The 21572-nt window shown below is 36.4% G+C and overlaps 2 protein-coding genes across 2 annotated transcripts; both read right to left on the bottom strand.

The window, feature by feature from the left end:
• Positions 1–758: 758 nt before the first annotated feature.
• Positions 759–4184, bottom strand: LOC112802257 (LEAF RUST 10 DISEASE-RESISTANCE LOCUS RECEPTOR-LIKE PROTEIN KINASE-like 2.5). Its single transcript, XM_025845379.2, has 4 exons — positions 3154–4184; positions 2812–2859; positions 2523–2708; positions 759–2038 (listed from the first exon to the last, which is right to left on the bottom strand). Exons 1-4 carry the CDS (start codon positions 3692–3694, stop codon positions 918–920), a joined length of 1896 nt encoding a protein of 631 aa, XP_025701164.2. The 5' UTR covers positions 3695–4184; the 3' UTR covers positions 759–917.
• A 980-nt stretch (positions 4185–5164) lies between these two features.
• Positions 5165–9985, bottom strand: LOC112802252 (LEAF RUST 10 DISEASE-RESISTANCE LOCUS RECEPTOR-LIKE PROTEIN KINASE-like 2.5). The gene is made up of 3 exons (XM_025845374.3): positions 9079–9985; positions 7625–7669; positions 5165–6401 (listed from the first exon to the last, which is right to left on the bottom strand). The coding sequence occupies exons 1-3, from the start codon at positions 9872–9874 to the stop codon at positions 5320–5322; spliced, it is 1923 nt and encodes a 640-aa protein (XP_025701159.2). The 5' UTR covers positions 9875–9985; the 3' UTR covers positions 5165–5319.
• Positions 9986–21572: the final 11587 nt, after the last annotated feature.

Raw genomic sequence — 21572 nt, 5'->3', positions numbered from 1 at the left:
AAATACTACACATAAGATGCCGGTATTATTTGATTAATTTGTATGAAGAGCGTAATTTTGATGTAGTGATAATGTAAAACATTTTACATATAATTGAGTAATTACAATGCTGTTAATATAAAAGATAGTTATTTTTATTGATATGGCGTTATGTGATTGGATACATGTATAAAACAGTTTTATACAGTAAATAGTACATTAAAATTAAATTCTTTTTATGAGTTGAAACGTTACATGTCATATGTTGTGTTCTCCATATGCTTTCACTACACATATCCCAAACACTTTTCAAAATTCTTCAATTCTGCAATCAACATTTTTTCCTTTATATATATATATGATTAAGCCGTTTTCAGAACATGCAAAAATTTACCCAAACACTGGAACAAGATTATCAAATGAAAAAAATGAGAAATCTTAAGCACCTCACATGATTTCTAACTAAAATAATTTACAGTTATGCAACTATAATGAAATGAAACAAAATTACACCAGGCTGAATATGTATTTAAGGTTGGATGAGGTGGTTTTATATATATATATATATATATATATATATATATATATAGATAGATAGATAGATAGATAGATAGATAGAACCTCTTAGGAAATCATGTATGGCCTTTCCCATCAAAGTTTAGCAGCACTCTTTATTTGTATTGCAAAGCTAATCAGCAATCACCACACTTTCGTTCGCATGTTTTAACTATTGCTTGATCAATTACGTACATTTTAGAATCTCCGATCTCAATGCATACTTACAATAAATTATAGGTACCACTTAACATGAAAACAGAAAATGTTTCAAAAATATCTTTCCTCCTCAAGGCAATAGATTTAATTACTTATCAGTGAAACACAACTACCGATTTGTAATTGGTACATATAGACAACTTATGGGGCACGATGCAATGAACTTAACTTACAATAGAAGAAGATTCTGTCAATGACGATACAATAGTAGAAGATTCTATCACCAACCTTATCTGAGAAGACAGAACAGGCCTAGGAGGCAATTCCAGGAAATTCATGCTGCCTTCCAACATTTCTACAACTTTGCTCATTGTTGGTCTATCATCTGGAATTGGTTGAATGCACCATAAACCTACCACTGTCATTTTCTTAACAACATCATTTTCCTCTATGATCACCTCCCCATCATCATCTGGTCCTAATTGACTGCCTTGCTCAAGCCTTTTGTATATCCAATCAGGGAAGTACATCTCGCTTGATTGACTTGGTTCTGCAGTTATGTTCTTCTCCTTCATTCCTACCATTTCTAGAAGCATCATTCCATAGCTATAAACATCAGATTTATATGAAACTCTACCGAAATGTCTATTTGACACTTCTGGAGCTATGTACCCTATTGTTCCTCTAGTTTCAGACATTGAAATATGACTTTCTTTTCTAGGACAAAGCTTTGCTAGCCCAAAATCTGATATTTTGGGACAAAAGTTTTCGTCCAAAAGAATATTATGTGGTTTTATGTCAAAATGTAAAATTTGAATGTTGCATCCTCTATGCAAATACTCCAATCCTCTAGCAATCCCTATGGAAATTTGATACAAATTATCCCAACTCAAGAGTGGAGTACTCTTAGGGTCCTTTTTGTAAATAAAATTGTCAAGGGAACCATTGGACATAAACTCATAGATGAGAACTTTCTTATGACCTTCAAAACAAAATCCAAGAAGAGTGACAACATTAACATGAGAAGTTCTACTAATGCTAGCTACCTCGTTAATAAATTCTTCACCATTTCCTTTGGATGGATTCAATATTTTGACAGCCACATCAAAACCATTGGATAACTTTCCCTTATATACAGCACCAAAACCGCCTTGTCCTAATTTATCTTTGAAAGAGTTGGTCATTTTCTTCACATCCGAAAATTTATATCTCTTCAGAGTTAAGACTCCATGATTTTTCAAGAAGGTCTCAATCTGTTGGTTACTCTTTATCTTCAATGATTTTGGCGCTAAACAAGTAGCCAACAGTCTGAAAACTGTAATTACTGCAACTGTTACACCTGAACCTGATACAAGTAGTAGTTTTAGAGAATTAGTGGTTAAGAAACATTTAACATGATTTGATTTTCTATAAATGTTCTAGAGAGAAACAGAACCAAACTATGTGCTATGCTTCTGGGATCTTTCCTAAGAAAGTTATGATGGTTGGAATGTAATTGAGAGAAAGGGCCGTGTGTAAGCACACCCGTAAGAAGCTTCAAGGGGAGCTGTTTGATCTCACATGACCATGTTGTGTGATTAACAGAAATTAAGGCTGTCAAGGAGCTATACTAATACCAGAAAGTAGTACAAGTATCCTTCCTTGTACCCAATTTACCATCAATTAAGGTTATGAGGAACGCTAAGGACCAACACGTTTAGGGAAAAACAAGAGAGAGTGAACTAGTGTTGGTTCAAAAATAAGGCTAAAAACAAAATAAGAAGTGTTGTTACTAAACATTTCTCTTGATGACCTTAGGAAAAAAATAATTAAATAACTGGCGACTTAACTAGCGTAGTGCCATGCGACAACAAGAGAACAGTGAAGCTGCGTTCCAAAGTATTGACTTCTCTTCTCAGTGTCTTTGAAAGATGATGGATCAGAAGACATTCCATAAGTAGTCTTCTTTCGCCTTTGATAGAAATAGATGGCCATGGCCACGGCAAGGGCTAGCACTCCAACCACAACAGCAGCCACTAAGAAGATGCACATAAACTTTCAGCTAATATGTGTTTTTCGTAGGTATTCAATAATGAAACAAACACAACACAAAATATCACAGGAGGCCGGATGGATTACCTGTAACTATAACTATCCATCTCAAGTGATTTCCTGCAAGGGTTAACACTGAAAACAAAGATGAGTTTTACCTTAAACAGTTAACAAGTTTAACGTAAAGCCAGCAAACATAATCATTAAAGTTTGAGTGTGTGCTTTTACCAAATGTTATATGAAGAAAGAATGAAGCATTAGCCATAAGAACGTGAATATGAAGAAGGTGAAAAGAAGAACACTTGCTAAGGAAACTAGAAAAAAATTATCAGAACTTAGTAAAATGAAGGATGAAACTGGAAAGGCCATAACTAGCGTAGGAGAGTGAAGTATTAAGCAAAAAGATAAGTGGGGACAGTTAAGACATACTGTTACGATGAGGACATTGAAGGGCGTTAGATTCATCAGGGCAATAGCAGGTAAATGGATGCGTATGGTTGCTCCCGCAGCTTCCTCGACTGTCCACGCATCTCTTACAATCTTGAGAAAAAGTAGAGTTTACCAATACACCTTCACCGAAAGGCAGAGCAGAAGCTTCACCACCTCTGTCCCCCTTCAAGAAAACAGCCTCAGCGGCTACTTGGATACGATGACGGCAATTCTTGAGGTCTTGATGACTTGCCAGCACCCCATTTTCCGTACCGTTATAATATACAACATGACCACCACCACCGCTACCAACGCAGCCTAGGCTATGGTTATCCGAATATATAGAGGAGTAGTTGCAATCATAGAATATGGTGATGTTGTGCACTGTTTGGTTATAGGTGAATAGAGTGTCATTCAGAAAATAATCGAAACTGAGAGAGCAAACATCAGGTTCTCCGTCACGTGGCATGGGCACCAATTTCACCGTGTAATAGTTAATTAGGGGATCCTCATTCTCCACACTGAATTGTTGTGAGCCCATGTTAATGTAAGCGTGGTTTTTTTCGTATCCATCATCATTCTCCTCCTTGCAGTAGGTAAGCTGGAGATTTTCATCGCCGCCACACTGGCGGGGTCGGTTTCCCCCCCCCCCCCCCCCCCCAGAAAGGGTAGTATACTTCTAGTGCGCCACACTTAAGTGGCTGGCTACACAGGAAGTGATAATTATTGGAAGTTGGTGATTGAGAAAGGGATGGTGGCAAAGCGGCCATCAGGAACAAAGAGATGGTGATCCCTATGTATGTAACCACCATAGAGAGTTCACTATGTACGTGGCAATCCATTCTTCAACAACTCGATACAGCTTACAACACTTTTATCTATTTTCACAGTACTGTGTACGCAGGAAGCATTAAGAACACCAGTTATAGGTCTGATGGTGTTGAATTCTTATTAGGAAAATAATGGCCACGGTTCCCATCACTCTCTCATTTTTCATTTTCCAGTTCAGGGAGGTGTTGAGTGTTGACCACGCCCATGAAACAAAATGGGCTGCATCTTTTAACGACCAATTAGGCAATGTCAGTCAACCCCGAAACTACAACCTACTTTCCTATCCTATCTCTTTCTTCACTCATTTTCATCTTTTTACAACTACTGCTTTTCATGCTGCTGTACCATATCCTATTTTATATGACAATTAAACTTGTGGATTCGCTGATAAAATATCAATGATAAGAAATATATATATATTTATCTTAATCCAAAATTTTGATTCAACTATTATTTTTATACAAAAGAATGTCCTGTAGTTTTATGTTAAAATGCAAAATTCCTGTGGTATACTCCAAATCTCTTGCTATATCCGTATACCAATTTCATAATTCTTATCCCAATTCGACGGGATTGTTTACAATAATTGGATGGTGGCAAATTGGTTAATAACAAGAAATAGAAATATGCATATAATTATGATGGTGATCCATTTAATCTTCGGTGCGTTTAATGCTTCCTGATTCATGGATGATTAACATAATTTTATAATTATGTTTCCAGAGGCTTTTTGGGCTAAGGTTAAAGTTCTCAAGGAATGTGACGATGGCTATTGAAGTTGAACAATCAGAAGAAAGAGTGAATAAGAGTGGAAGAGAATCAAATTGCTTGCATTGCAAGAATGAGGTAGACAGAGTTTGTAATAACAGAATGAAGGAAAAAAAAGAATAAAATCTGCATGGCATGTACTCAACAATATATATCAGCTGGAGGACATACTTCTATTGCTTCTAATTCTGTTATCTATAATAACTAACTCACTCTTTCGATTCTGGTATGCATGGATAAGAGTATAAGACTATGCACAGGGGATTAATAATATGCATAACCTCTAATAATGGCCTCGTTTCTCCCTACTATTGTAATAATGGAGTTAGATAATGTCTCTTAATTGTATTAGTTGTTTAGGTGATATAATTCTTGTCATGACACTTTTGGATTTTGCAGCGAGTGCTTGGTATCAGAAAAATACAAAGTAAGGGAGTTTTATAGGAACACTTGTATATCTTTATGGTCTCAACTTCTAATACATGGAAAAATAATATACTTGCAGTACAATACAAAAATGAAGTCAATTCACAATATAGTAAAAGATTCTGCTGCTACTATTACTGATCATGCAGCAGATAGAATTGGTTTAGGTGGAAGTTCCAAAGATTCCATGCTGCCTTCCAACATATCTATAACTCTACTTATTGATGGCCTATCATTTGGCAACGTTTGAATGCACCATAAACCCACTATAGTCATTCTTTTGACAATATCATTTTCTGCAATGCCAATGTTTTCGTTATTGCCCAATTGAGTGCCTTGTTCAAGCCTTTTGTGTATCCAATAAGGAAAATATATCTCACTTGTGTGATTTGCTTCTGCATGAATGTTCTTTCTTCCGCCCACAATTTCTAGTAGCATCATTCCATAACTATAAACATCTGATCTATGAGAAATTCCACCAAGATGTTTATTCCACATTTCTGGAGCCACATATCCCATGGTTCCTCTAGCATCAGACATGGAAATGACACTGTCATCACTTCTAAGACTGAGTTTTGCTAGCCCAAAATCTGATATCTTAGGGCAAAAGTTTTCATCCAAAAGAATATTATGCGGCTTTATGTCAAAATGAAAAATTCGAATGTTACATTCTTTATGCAAATACTCTAGCCCTTTAGCTATTCCTATTGCAATTTGATATAACTGATCCCAATTCAAGGATGGAGTGCCTTCATAGTGTCCCTTTTTGTAAATAAATGTATCAAGAGAACCATTAGACATAAACTCATAAATAAGTGCTCTTTTGTTACCTTCTAAGCAAAACCCAAAAAGGGTAACAATATTTATGTGAGATGTTTTGCTAATGCTAGCTACTTCATTGATAAATTCTTTATCCTTTCCTTTGGAGAGATTCAATATTTTTACAGCCACATCAGAACCATTTAGTAGCTTTCCTTTGTATACAGTACCAAAACCACCTTGTCCAAGTTTAACTTTGAAGAAGCTAGTCATTTTCTTCACATCGCAGAATTTATATCTTTTGAGACTTAGTGCTCCATGACTTTTTAAGATTGCTTCAATATCTTGGTTACTTTTCGTTGTGAACCAAAATACTTCTTCCCAGCTTGATGATTTGTATCTTAAGCAACAAACTGTACAGATATATATCAACACTAATCCTGGAATCACTATGGCTATAAAACCTGTTAGAAATACATTAAGAGAAAAACTGTGAGAGTTGCAGTTATTTGGATTATAGTTTACAAAAAGTAATTTGTTCTCTATTCTCTGAAGAAGAGAAAAATAAAAAGCTAACATGCTGTTTCTATTCAAATCATATTTGAGAACAAAAAAGGTGTTTAAATATACTAGCAAGTTAGACATTTTCAAATGCATGCAAAGACATGAGTGCTTAGATATCACCAGAACTATTTTATCTTTTAATTTTAGGTAAATTATTATTTTGGTTCCAATTTTTGGCCAAATCAGAATTTGGTCTTTAACGTTCAAACATATTATGTTAGTCCTAAAAACTTTCAAATGTCCTATTTCAATCACAAAAAATTTTCACCAGATTTAATGTTGTGCCGCCATTAAATTTGACATAAATAATTCGTATATTGAAGATCCAATAGCATTCAATTTCAGTATGTAAGTAAAATCGATCTACCAATGATCATTAATATAAAAAGGTTTCCTTTAATTTTAGAGTGTTGATGATTAATTGTTAGGATTTGGAATTTGGGATAAAAAGAAAATTGAGGAGAAAAAGTGTTACAAGACGGTTTTAGTTATGTTTTTTTAAATTCTAACACATGGAAAAAGATATAACTTAACTAATAATGTTATTAAACGTACATATCACTCATTCCATTAACTATTAATGACAAATTTAATGGTAAAACAACATTAAATATATTTAAAACTTTTTAGGTCAGATATAGAATGTTTGAAATGTTAGAAACAAAAAGATTTTGAAAACCAAAATAATATTGTATCCTTTGATTTTTCTGCCTGCCAAAATGCCATCAATTATATGTTAATAAAATCAAATATTTATTAGAGAAAAGTTTAAGGGTCAACCATTTTAATTTATATTAGCCAATATTTTTAGCTAGCAATTTTAATCTATATTGGTTAGTGTTTTCAGATTAATACTATATTTTTATTTAACACTTTTAAATATTACTAACTAATTACTAGCCAAAAATAATAAGTTAATAATAATGTTAGAGAGGCAAAATAAAAAGTCAAAATTTATCTTATTTAATATTCACTAATTTTTTTTTTTTGTTATCAAACCTTTCCAATAAGGTAATAACTAAAGAAGAGGAACCGTTATCAGTTTGCTTGTCTAGTATTATAACATAGCGGGATTTTCTTGGTATTACATGAATTAGACTAAATAAAAGAGGGAAAAACATACCTACTATGATATGCCTTAATTTCCATTGCCAACGATTGCCTGCCACTGTAAAAGTAAACATTAGTGTCAAATGTTTTGTTTGGTTTGTGTTCCTAAATAAACATTACGGACAGAGACACAAAGATAATGCAGATAGTTGTGTCTCTGTATTGCATTTAGCTATAGTTGACAAAAGTTAAATATGCCTCTGTCATATTTTTTAGAATGGACAACACATAGCGACATAAACAATGATCAAAAGTATCTTTTTTTTAATAAAATAATTAAGATGGAGAGAGATAGAAAAAAAGGAAAACTAGAAATTATGTATAAAAAATAAGGACACTTTGATTCAAAAAATTTTATCAAGCAGGGGAACTTCATATTTGACCTCACTACCTCTTATTGAGCTCTTGCATCACTTTTTTCTCTTCTACCTTGGAACAAGAAACCTTAGCACATACAGCTGTCTGAAGGGACCAGCTGACCGCCATCAACCTCTCAAGGTCGTAGTGATCTTCCCTTCACTCTCTTCTCTCTCTTCTTTCTCTCTTCTCCCCTTTCTTTCCTCTGGTACTTGCAGTATTTGTTGTTTTATGTTTTTTATGGTTTAGTTTTAGTTTTCTATACTCCTTTGCGGTGTTTTCTCCCTTGCGTGCCTTTTTTACCAAGGTATTGTGGCATATATATTTTGGACACGAGAGAAATATACACTAAGGGAAGATTGTTGTCTATGAAAAAGCATTCAGATAAAAAAAAAAAGTTCAGCTTTTTTATACTAATATTAATATTTATTTCATTAATTCTTTATTCATTAATGTGCATATTTATAACAAAAATATTTATTTTCCAATTTTTATGACCTGATCAATGAAAGCATAGTTATAGATTGGGATCAAGTGGACTTGGTCAAAAAATAGGTCACTACGTTAATGGTCAATCGGTGAGCTATTGTTTGAATTTTTTAAAAATATAATTTAATATCAGTGACATAATATATTTAAAAATATTATGTATAACAAGAAATACCTTGGCCTAATAATTGTCAAATTGTAACTAGTAAGTTAACAAAAAAACTGTTACTCATAAAAATATTATTTCAATATAAAAATTACCTTAATATATAAGTAAAAATTTATATGTACTTATTTTTATGTAAATTTAATACTTAAAAATGGTTAAATAATAATATAATCAAACTTATCAAATTATTTAACCGTTTTTAAATATTAATTTTATATAAAGATAATTGTAAATTATCGCAACACTACTTTTGTATATATAAATAATATATATACTTATTTTTTTACAGTATAAAAAAATTTATCTATTATAATATATATAAAAGACACACATACTAATGTACTAAAACAGTAGTGTAAAATTTAGTTAAAATAAAGAATTAGGTTCCGAAATTTTAGAGACAAATTTATTTGACACCTTCTGGGAATGGAATGAGGGAAAGGATCACATACTTGTGCGACGTGGAAGATAACAAGAGAGGGCAGCGTTAGATCCGTCTGGGGAAGAATTATTGCTTCCGCAAACTCCCTCACTCCTCATGCATCTCTTGCATTCTTCTGGGAAACTATAGTTCATATGGAAACCCCAATTCAGGGCTTCAATGATTTGATTATCAACTGTAACATTAGGGTGCAGAGCACCCTCATCAGTTGCCACTCGCAAACTACGCCCGCATTCCTTCAGCTCCGGGTGCTCTTTCAACACCTGCTCTTCCACACCCTCATAGAACACAACATTATTATTCTTTTTGTTCCGATGATTTGATGAGGACGGACACGTGAAGTTGGAAAATCCAGCGGGACAATCGTAGAATATGGTGATGTTCTGGACAGTTTCCGAGTACCAGAAGGAGGGGCTACTCAGGTTGAAGTCGCGTTTCATGGAACAAAATTCGTGTTTCACGATTGGTGGCATGGGTATCATTCTCATCTTGTTCTGTACGCCATCAATATGGATCACCTGGAATTTCTGTGAGGCGATTTGAATGGAAGCGAACTGGCCAGTTCCAAGCTCGCAGGTGAGGTTGAATTGGTCGCCACCGCCGCAGTACCGCGGCCGGTCTACTCCCCAGAAAGGATAGGATATGTTGGAAATGGTTCCGCAGTTGTACAGCTGTTTCTTGCAAAGGAAGTAGCGGTTGGAAAGTGGTTGTTGAGAAAGCGATGGTGTCAAACTGTTTATTAGCAACAACAAAAATATCATTCTCCTTACGGGGATATGCATATGGATATCGATATGATTATCCATTCCATTTCTTTTTTGGGCAAACGGCCCTTCACATGCATAAATATTGATCTATACACCGTATCATTCACGGCGTCCTGAAGAAAAGGTAGAATTGTTTGGTAGATGCTTTGCTGTGAATACAATTATAAACAACCTAATTAAATATATTAAATTATTGGACGACTAGTATTTTTGGACGACTAGTATTTTTATCCGTAATAACAAAAAATATAAATTTTTTAAAATTACGGTTCATTTGATTCTAATAAAATAAATTATTCATGACACAAAAGATTTATAAAATTAAATTATTTTTTATAAAAAAAATTATAAGTTGATAAAAATTTTTAGTTAAAAAAATTAAGAACTCTATAGATAAAAAATCAAATAATAAAATATTTAGTTATTATTTTTATATAAAAAAGTCTAATTTTTTTATTAATAATTAATTTTAATATTTGTTATCGAAAATTTGAAACAATTTAACTTATGTCTTTTACCTTTAATTAAGTGTTAACAGGGACGGATTTACAGGGATGAGTGGAGGCCTCGGCCCTCCCTCCCGGCTTTTTTTGAAAAAATTAATAGTAGTAATTTATTAAGTATGATTAAATTTTTTAAAAAATTTGTTTAATATTTAGTCTAGTATACATAAAAATTCAGTCCAATCTAAATACTAATTATTTTTAATATCTAAAAAATAAGTAATAATATTAAAAATATATGAAAAAGATATTATTACTAATATTTTTTAATTAATTAAATAAAATTTTTTAAATCCCATAAAGTAGATTTTTTTTTCTTGTGACCGTCTTTCTTTATTCATTTGGTATTAATTATCTCTATTTCAACTGATATAACTGAAAGATTTTTTTTAGCTATGAATATTGTAAACAATGACTCAGAAACAAAATGAAAGATGAATTTCTTGCTAATTGCCTTTTAATTATATTGAAAAGAAAATTGTTGAAAAATTTGACACAGATTCTATTATCAATGAATTTTATGATACGAAGAATCAATCACTTCGTTAGTAAAATCTAAAAAGTACACACATATGTTTTGCACCTTAAAATATATTCACTATCAGTATATTTTTGTAATACATCTTATATTATATAATTTTTTGCATGATGTTTTAATATTATATATATTATTGGCCTCTCGTAATAACATTTCTGGATCCGTCCCTAGGTGTTAAGTCTATTACACAAATAGAAATAATTAATTTTATACTTACTATTTAAAAATAATATTTTTTCTATGTATATAAAAATATAATTAGATATTAGCATAAAAAAATTATATTGATAGTTATAAAATTAATTCAATTATTTTTTTAAACAATTAAATTTTGATTCTAATTTTTAGTTATAACATTAGTATTCTCTCCAAATTATATGTAATAAATATTTGAAATAAGAGAAATGAAAATATAAATTAGAAAGATAAGCAATGAAAAATTAAAATTAAATAAAAAACTAAAAAAATACGTATATAATAATAATATTTTTTATTTGAATTATATTATTTTGTTAATTTTGTTTTTTATAGAACAGAAAAGTAGAAAAAATAGAGAAAAGAGAGAGAAAGATAAAGATGAAGAATGAGAGTGAGAGTTTGTTAAATTTGAAGAAAAATTTTATTTTAAATGTAATAAAAAATATCGGATGACATATTTTGATTTGTCAAATTACTAATATAAAATATAAATTATATATAGAGTGAAAATGGTAGAGAGAAATAGAAAAATAAAGAGAGATGGATAATAAAATTTAGAAAGGGAGTTTATTTATTTTGGAGGAAAATATTTTTTTCTCAATTTTAATAAGAGAGTGTCATGTGACATATTTGATTATTAAATTAGATATTAATATATGAATATGATACATAATATATGTATATTTCAATTTTAATATTTCAATTTTAATTTTAATGCAATTAAAAAATGTCATGTTGCACATTTTGATTGTCAAATTCATAATTAGTCATTGATAATTGATAATTGATAATGTTATATAAAAGAGATAGGGTGGTTGAAGGAATGAGAGAGATAGAGAAAGGAAGATGGAGGACGGGAGAACTTTTTAATTTTAAAGAGAATGATTTGATTTTAATTGTAATAAGGGAGTGACATGTGGCACATTTTGGTTATAAAATTAATAGGGAGAAAGGAAGAATTCTTTAGTTCTTGAGTGAAAGATTTGATTTTAATTACAATAAGAAAATGATATGTGGCACATTTTGGTTGTAAAATTAGTAAAGAGGAAGGGAGAATTTCTTAATTTAAAAAGAAAAAATTTGATTTCAATAATTACAATGAGAAAATGACATGTGACACATTTTGGTTGTAAAATTAATAATATATAATAAATTTTTAATTATTTTTATATAAAAATATTTTCATTTAAATAATTGAAATTAATTTTATACACAAATTATCTAAAAGAGTTTTATATAAATATTTAATTTGTATGACTATATTAATAAAAATAATTAATGTTTAAATTTATCTATTAAAAATTTATCTAAATATTTAAATCTCATCTAAAGATTATAATTTTATGGAAAACAACTATTTGTATCCATGAACTTTGCGAACGCAGACAAAAATACCCATTAAAGAAGGAAATTAACGTATCCATCAAAGATGGATTCCGTACGACAAAAGTACCCTAATCCTAAATTTATGTTGACTTTTTAATAAAATTCTAAAATTACCCCTACCATTATCTTCAACCCTTCCTTTCTTATTTCCCAAATCTCAAACACCTCCATTGCCACTACCTTAACCACCCTCTATTCTCTACTACTCCACTAACCACCATTGCCATCATCTTTTCACGCAGACGATGACAAAGACGATAATAAGGGAATCAGGCAATCCATCCGTTCCCGCGCAACGCTACCACCTTCAACTGCAACCACCCAAACTCTGCGGCAGTTCCAGCACCGCCTCAAGCCCATGCATAGATCACCTATACTTTAGCACAGTGACAAGTTCAGAGTTTAGAGCCACTGGATTCAAGCTCTAGCAGCGCCGTTGCACAGAGATGCCGCAATACCTCTCCGTCCAAGACCCCGTCTAATGCCTCCACAAGATGGAGAAGCTCCAGAAGCGAGACTAAACCGAGATCCAGTGCGCAAGGTCTCTTCCTGTGGTGCGATTCAACTCCTCCTAGATCCACTTTAAACTCATGAACTCCATGTATTTACAACAATACTGTAAAACCCGGTTAATTAACGGCTAATTAACCCATAAATGAGAATTTATTCTAGGAAGCCCAAAATGTGATTTTTATGGCTAAATGTGATAGAGGAGATTGAGACGCGAATTTTGGTACCAATTTTATAGAATTCGGACCAAGATTGGACCGAACGGGCCAAACCGGGCCAATTGGACCCAAAGTGGGCCCTTGGCCCAACATAACTTAACCAAAACCCTAGTTTTCAGTATTCTCTCTCCTCACACAACACCAAACACGCTGAAAAGAGAGAAAATGGGGGAAGAACACTCTCTCAAACCTCTATCTCTCGCTTGATCTTCAAACCACCATAACTTTTGATCTAGAGCTCCGATTGCCGCTCCGTTTGCGGCCACGCGTTCACCGCGGAGAGCTCTACAAAACCCATACAACCAATTTTGAGGTAAGCTACGTGTTGCTGTTCGAAATCTCAGCCCTTATTTTCGAGTTTCATGGGTGAAATGTTGAGATTTTGGGTTCTTTGATGTTATAGGACCCAACTCTCTTGAAGGAGAAGGTTAATCTTGTCTCCTTGGACCTTGGGTGTGGTAAGATTCTCAACCCTAGTGTAATTTTTGATTTTATGATGTTTGGGTTTGAGATGTTGTGTATGGGTATGATGGTTGTGGCTTAGGTTGTGTATGTGTGGATATTGGAGCTTGATTGGTGACTTTGAAAAGCTTGGAAAGGGTTTGGTGGTGAAAAATCTGTTCTTGGAGGTGTTGAGGCCTTGAGAGCTTGTGGATAAGTGGTTTGGAAGTGCTCCGGTTGAGCTTGGGAAAATCGGCTAAGGTATGGTTTCGGTTTCCCGTATCTAATATGTAATGTGGTAGGAAATACTTAGGCTAGAGGCCCTAAGATAGGCATTGAATGGTTGATGTTATTGAATGATTGAGATATATGATTTGGTCATATATGTGATGATGATTATTGATGCCTTGGTGGTATGATGTATGAGAAATATGCATGTTGTGATATATGCTTGATGATTGGTTATGGTTGGATTGTGGGTTGAACCATGTTGATGGTGAGTATGATATTGATTTTGTACAATGGTGTTTTAGTGAAATTGATATTGTTGAGAATTGGCATGAGGAAGAGTATATGATATGTCAATATGTTTGAGTTTGAGCCACTTGGGTGAAGTGGGTTAAAATGATGGGATAGTGATTTTGTACATTGTGGTAGAGTGTCAATGTGTGAGTTGAGGATGCTTGATGTTGAAATTGATGTATTTTGATTGATTTCAAAGGAAAGGGATGAAAATGGCATGCTTTGATTGATTTTTAAAAGAGTTGGAAATGGCTTGTTTTAAAAATGGCACTTTGTGGTTTTTATGAAAAATATGGTTTTTGGGCATACTTTGGTGGGACATAACTTGGACTACGGATCTCTGTTTTGTGCCAAATCTATTTAGAAATGAAATTGGATCCGGGATGTCCGTGCCGTTCGAAGAACGGGTGAAAAATGATTTAAAATGAGGAAGTTATGTCCGTCGGAAGATTGGGGTCTAAATCTGTAAATTCAGCAGCTTTTAACTTAGAAAATTTTTAGCAGAATGACCCCTTGCGCGTGGGCGCACCTGGCGCGTACGCGGCGTTCTTCCTGAAAATGCCATCGACGCGTGAGCGTGATGTGCGCGGGCGCGCCGATTGTGCTGCACCCAATGCCCAGCCATTTTTCAGAGAGTTATGCCAGAACTGTGCCAGTGTTGTGCCTGGGGCACGAGAACATCCACGCGTACGCGTGGTTGACGCGTACGCGTCGATTGGCAAGTTTTTAATCCACGCGTTAGCGTGCATGACGCTTGCGCGTCGATGAAGTTTTGAGGCCATTCACGCGTGCGCGTGGAGTGCGCGTACGCGTGGACCTGTTTTCATCCCAAAGTTGATTTTTGAGTTTTAAAAACCAAATTTCATACTTCTAAGCCTCCGATCTCACCACTCATATCTTAAGTCAATATGACATGCCTAGCTATTAAAAAGGGGCTAGGGAATGAGGTAACTTGCGAGTGAAGCAAGGGAAAAATGAATGATCATTGAGGATCAAGCATGATTATGTGAGATGCGGAGGATGGTGGTGGAAGTGCTGGTTATGCCATTGGCCGAAGGGCCGTAATTGTTTATATATTGGCTGGTTCTGGATTGAACCGTGAGCCGGAATAGCTGTGTATGCTATGGATATTGGCGGGTTATGGATTTAACCGTGAGCCGGAATGACTGATATGGATGTTGATCCATGGATGAGAATTCATGCATGTTTATGCTGAATTATTGATAATTGGGAATGTTGCACTTCCATTATCGGAGATGAGAGTTTTCCTGGGAGAAAGCTGTGGCTAGCCACTACGTGCTCCAGGTTGAGACTTGAAGCTCTTTTGACCCTATGTCGTCAGGGTGGCCGGGCACTGTGAAAGCCCCGGATGAGCTCACCCCCATAAATATTCACCAGTGAAGGTGATGGATATGGATCATGATTATGATCAAGTTTATATTGAGTATAACTCGAGTTGGGAAGACACGACAGAGGGACAGTCCAATGGTTAACTGCTAGGACTTGTCGGGTTGGCTTTGTAACCGACAGATGATATCATCAGCCACTAGGGACAGGCATTCATCATATGCATAATATGTGAATTGTTTGAGATTGTCTATTTGACTGCATATTACTTGCTAATTGTCTAAATGCCTTAACTGCTCCTATTTGTATATTCCTTGCTTGACATAACTGTGCTTGCTACTTTATACTTCTGCTGGTGGTTGGGAGGTCTGAAGGAATTGGAAAGGGAAGTATTAGTTAGACTGAAGAATCTTTAGTCAGATGCCCTTATATGGTCTAGCTTGTTTATAAGCTTTGATATTATCTGGAGGAAGTTCTAGGATTGCCTTCGGCTTTCCTCTATTATTATGTATTATATATGTGGAAGCTGTTACCATGCTGGGGACCTTTGGTTCTCACCCATGCGGATTTTGTGGTTTTCAGATGCAGGACGTGAGGTGTCCCGCTGAGGCATGCTGGAGACTTCTATTATTGCGAAGATCCTTTGTTCTCGGGGCTATGTTTTGGTTTATATGTTTTGCTTAGATACTTTTATCTCCATTAAATAATACAAACTGTGATGACTCCTCTTATGGGAGATTTTGGAGAATAGGTTTTATGTATTTGTGTCCCTTTGGGTTTCCTTTGGGGTTTTCCTTATTTTATCATATGTATATACTGCTACGCTCGGACCGGTTATCTTCGCAGCCGGATCTTGAGTCTTGATATTCCTGTTTTTGACACTCCTTTGTATATATATAATCACGCGATGGTTATCCTTGTTCGTTACGTTATCGATCGGAGTGTTGCGCTTCTGAGTTGCGGTTTTTGTTTACCCCTTTTTCTACAAAGGCTCCTAGTTACAATCAATTATTCATACTACTATACGTACTAAATTTTTTATTTTAGAGGTCGTAATACCTTGCCATCTCTGAATTATGACTTAAGCATAAGACTCTGTATGGTAGGGTGTTACATTATGGTATCAGAGCAGTTCATTCCTGTAGAGCCTGAGGGATGGACTGATTATGCTTCTGTGCATTCTCTGTGTGTGTGTGTGTGTGTTATGTGCTATTAGTATATCTGCTTGATATAATTGGCATAAACGTTCATGAGCATGCATTTGGGACTTTGAAGCACTAGACTTCCGATATTGAGACTGATCAACTTAATATCGATTGTTTGGTGTGTATAGGAACCAGATGGCGCCTCGTGGACGCGGTAGAGGCTGTGGTAGACGCCGTGGTAGAGGCCGTGGTAGAGGTCGTACTAATTTTCGTGCGCCGGAGAATAACCCTAATGACCCGGTGAACCTTATGACAACGTTGGAAAATATGGCTGCTGCGATGCAAGCCACTGCTGAAATTCTTGGGCAACGGATAAACAATCATGGCAACAACAGAAATAGAGCTCAGGGACCAATAGAGGTCAGAACTTTCTCTGTGATGGTAAACAAGTGTACGGTTGCTGAACAGTGTGTGAAGAAGGCAGCCGCTGAGAGAGGAAATCACAAGGGACCGTTCCCACAGAATCGAGGGAAGAGCTTTGCACCTAGAGGTCTGCCTTTCAAGTGGAGAAGTTCTTTCAGGAGGCCCAACAACAACAACTCCCAAGGAAAAAGGTTTGGGAAGCAACCACAGCATGAGCAAGCTTGTGCTAGGTGTGGAAGTCACCATCCGGGAGCCCCGTGTATGGCCGGATGGGGTTTGTGCTATTACTGTAGTAAGGCGGGACATAAGGTCCCAAACTGTCCAGAGAAGCAGAAACAAGGTGCTGGAAAAGCACAACAGACTGATCGGGTGTTCACCACTTCAGCTGTAGGAGCTGAGGGATCTGAGACACTCATTCGAGGTAACTGTGAAATAGCTGGTCAAACTTTAAATGCTTTATTTGATTCGGGAGCATCACATTCATTCATTGCATTTGAGAAATACCATGAGTTAGGATTGAAGATCGTAACATTAGGTTATGACCTAAAGGTGTATAATGCTACCCATGAAGCCACAGTAACTAGGCTAGGATGTCCGAAAGTTCCTTTAGATTCAAGCAGCGTGATTTTATTCATAATTTAGTCTGCTTGCCGATGATCGGTCTTGATCTTATCTTGGGATTGGACTGGTTATCTAAGAATCATGTCCTGCTTGATTGTTCTACAAAGTCGGTGTACTTTATGCCGGAGGATACTGAAGGGCCGGTCGTGGTGAATAATTATTACTTGAATTCGATGATGGTGAACTGTTTCGGAACCGAATGTCAGAGTATCATGTTGTTAACCGCGGGCGTTTCGGGTGATGATTAAAGGTTGGAACAGATTCCGGTTGTGTGTGAGTTTCCGGAAGTGTTTCCTGATGATATTGATGAGTTTCCACCTAACCGAGAAGTTGAGTTTGCTATTGAATTGGTGCCTGGGACGGGACCAATCTCAAGTGCTCCTTACAGGATGTCACCGTTAGAGATGAACGAGCTAAAGTCTCAGTTAGAGGATTTGTTGGGAAAGAATTTCATACGGCCAAGTGTCTCTCCGTGGGGTGCTCCAGTGTTACTGGTGAAGAAGAAGGATGGGAGTATGCGGCTCTGTGTGGATTACAGGCAGCTGAACAAGGTTACAATAAAGAATAAGTACCCATTGCCGAGAATTGATGATCTTATGGATCAGTTACAAGGAGCTGGAGTTTTCTCCAAGATCGATTTGCGATCCGGTTATCACCAGATAAGGGTGAGGGGTGAGGATATCCCTAAGACCGCTTTTAGGACTCGTTATGGTCATTACGAGTACACTGTAATGTCTTTTGGGTTGACGAATGCTCCTGCAGTGTTTATGGATTACATGAATAGAGTTTTCCGTCCGTTTTTGGATAAATTCGTCGTTGTCTTCATTGATGACATACTGATTTATTCCAAGACTGAAGAAGAGCATGCGGAACACTTCAGGACCGTGTTGCAGATTCTAAAGGAGAAGAAACTTTATGTAAAACTGTCTAAGTGCGAGTTTTGGAAGAGTGAGGTGAAGTTTTTGGGTCATGTGGTGAGTAAGAAGGGAATAGCAGTAGATCCAACTAAGGTGGAGGCTGTGATGGATTGGAAGCAACCAACCACCGTGACGGAGATAAGGAGTTTTCTGGGTTTAGCTGGCTATTACCGAAGGTGTATCAAGAGCTTTTCACAGATAGCTTTGCCAATGACAAAGTTAACCCGCAAAGACACTCCGTTTGTTTGGACTCCTGAGTGCGAGGAGAGCTTTCATAATGTGGTGGCGTATGCCTCACGATAGTTGAGACCGCATGAAGTGAATTACCCTACGCACGATTTGGAACTCGCTGCGGTTGTGTTTGCCTTGAAGGTGTGAAGGCATTATCTCTATGGGGTTAAGTTCCAAGTTTTCTCTGATCATAAGAGCTTGAAGTATCTCTTTGATCAGAAAGAGCTCAATATGAGACAGAGAAGGTGGATGGAATTGTTGAAGGACTACGACTTTGAGTTGCATTACCATCCGGGAAAGGCGAACATAGTGGCAGATGCGTTGAGTCGGAAGTCATTATATGCGGCTTGGATGATGCTTCAAGAGGAGAAGTTGCTCAAGGGATTCGAGAGTCTAAAAATTGGTGCTCAAGAAGTATCCGGAACCTTGTGTTTGAGCCGATTAGAAATCTCAAGTGATTTTAAGTCCGAACTCCTAAAGGCTCATCAAAATGATGAAGCGTTATGGAAGGTGTTACCGGCTATTGAGCAAGGAAAACGGTGGAGAGTGTCGGAAGAAAAAGATGGGTTATGGAGATTCAAGGGTAGGATTATTGTGCCGGATGTTGGCACTTTGAGGCAAGATATTTTAAAAGAAGCACACAAAAGTGGATTCTCCATTCACCCGGGAAGTACTAAGATGTACCATGATTTAAAGGCGATGTTTTGGTGGCCGGGTATGAAGAATGATGTGGCAGAATATGTATCAAAGTGCTTAACTTGTCAAAAGGTGAAGATTGAACATCAAAGACCTTCCGGGATGTTGCAACCTTTAGAGATTCCACAATGGAAGTGGGAAAGTATTGCAATGGACTTTGTGTCGGGATTGCCAAGGACTAGGGCTGGTTTTGATGCTATCTGGGTAATTGTGGACCGATTGACGAAGTCAGCTCACTTTTTACCCATTCGTATGACTTACACCCTTGAGGAGCTAGCACGGTTATACATAAAGGAGATTGTGAGACTTCATGGTGTACCTGCTACTATAATCTCTGATAGAGATCCTCGTTTCACTTCAAGGTTTTGGGGTGCATTTCAGAAAGCTTTTGGAACCCAATTAAGCTTGAGCACGGCTTACCATCCTCAAACAGATGGTCAATCTGAGAGGACGATCCAAACACTAGAAGACATGTTGAGAGCTTGTGTTTTGGACCAACCGGCGAGTTGGGATTGGTATATGCCATTAGTGGAGTTTGCATACAATAATAGTTATCATGCGAGCATCGGAATGGCTCCGTATGAGGCCTTGTATGGGAGGAAATGTCAATCTCCGCTATGTTGGTATGAAGCTGGAGAGAAAAGCTTGTTAGGGCCGGAAATGATAGCTGAGACTACTGAACAAGTCAAGAAAATCCGTGATAGGATGCTTACGGCGCAGAGTCGTCAAAAGAGTTATGCCGATCAGAGGCGAAAGCCCTTAGAGTTTGAGGAAGGAGACCATGTTTTCCTTAAGGTTACTCCGACTACGGGAGTAGGTAGGGCAATTAAGGCAAAGAAGTTGAATCCTCGATACATTGGTCCATTTCAAATCCTGGAGAGGATTGGACCGGTGGCGTATCGGATGGCTCTACCACCTCATCTTTCAAACCTGCACGACGTGTTTCACGTGTCGCAGCTTCGGAAGTACACTCCTGATGCTAGCCATGTGTTGGAACCTGAATCGGTTCAGTTGAGGGAAGATTTGACGCTTCCAGTGGCTCCGGTCAGAATTGATGATACTAGTATCAAACGGTTGCGTGGAAAAGAGGTTTCATTAGTCAAAGTGGCATGGAGTCGAGGCGGTGTTGAGGAACACACTTGGGAACTTGAGTCAGAGATGCGAACGGATTATCCGCATTTATTCTCAGGTAATTGCATTTGAATTTTGTGGGCAAAATTCCCAATTAGGTGGGTAGAATGTAAAACCCGGTTAATTAACGGCTAATTAACCCATAAATGAGAATTTATTCTAGAAAGCCCAAAATGTGATTTTTATGGCTAAATGTGATAGAGGAGATTGAGACGCGAATTTTGGTACCAATTTTATAGAATTCGGACCAAGATTGGACCGAACGGGCCAAACCGGGCCAATTGGACCCAAAGTGGGCCCTTGGCCCAACATAACTTAACCAAAACCCTAGTTTTCAGCACTCTCTCTCCTCACACAACACCAAACACGCTGAAAAGAGAGGAAATGGGGGAAGAACACTCTCTCAAACCTCTATCTCTCGCTTGATCTTCAAACCACCATAACTTTTGATCTAGAGCTCCGATTGCCGCTCCGTTTGCGGCCACGCGTTCACCGTGGAGAGCTCTACAAAACTCATACAACCAATCTTGAGGTAAGCCACGTGTTGCTGTTCGAAATCTCAGCCCTTATTTTCGAGTTTCATGGGTGAAATGTTGAGATTTTGGGTTCTTTGATGTTATAGGACCCAACTCTCTTGAAGGAGAAGGTTAATCTTGTCTCCTTGGACCTTGGGTGTGGTAAGATTCTCAACCCTAGTGTAATTTGTGATTTTATGATGTTTGGGTTTTGAGATGTTGTGTATGGGTATGATGGTTGTGGCTTAGGTTGTGTATGTGTGGATATTGGAGCTTGATTGGTGACTTTGAAAAGCTTGGAAAGGGTTTGGTGGTGAAATATTTGTTCTTGGAGGTGTTGAGGCCTTGAGAGCTTGTGGATAAGTGGTTTGGAAGTGCTCCGGTTGAGCTTGGGA

Source organism: Arachis hypogaea, chromosome 5 (assembly GCF_003086295.3).
Source record: "Arachis hypogaea cultivar Tifrunner chromosome 5, arahy.Tifrunner.gnm2.J5K5, whole genome shotgun sequence".
NCBI classification, from domain to species: Eukaryota; Viridiplantae; Streptophyta; class Magnoliopsida; order Fabales; family Fabaceae; genus Arachis; species Arachis hypogaea.
The sequence above is the reverse complement of the archived record's forward strand: the minus strand, read 5'-3'. Positions and strand labels throughout refer to the sequence as shown.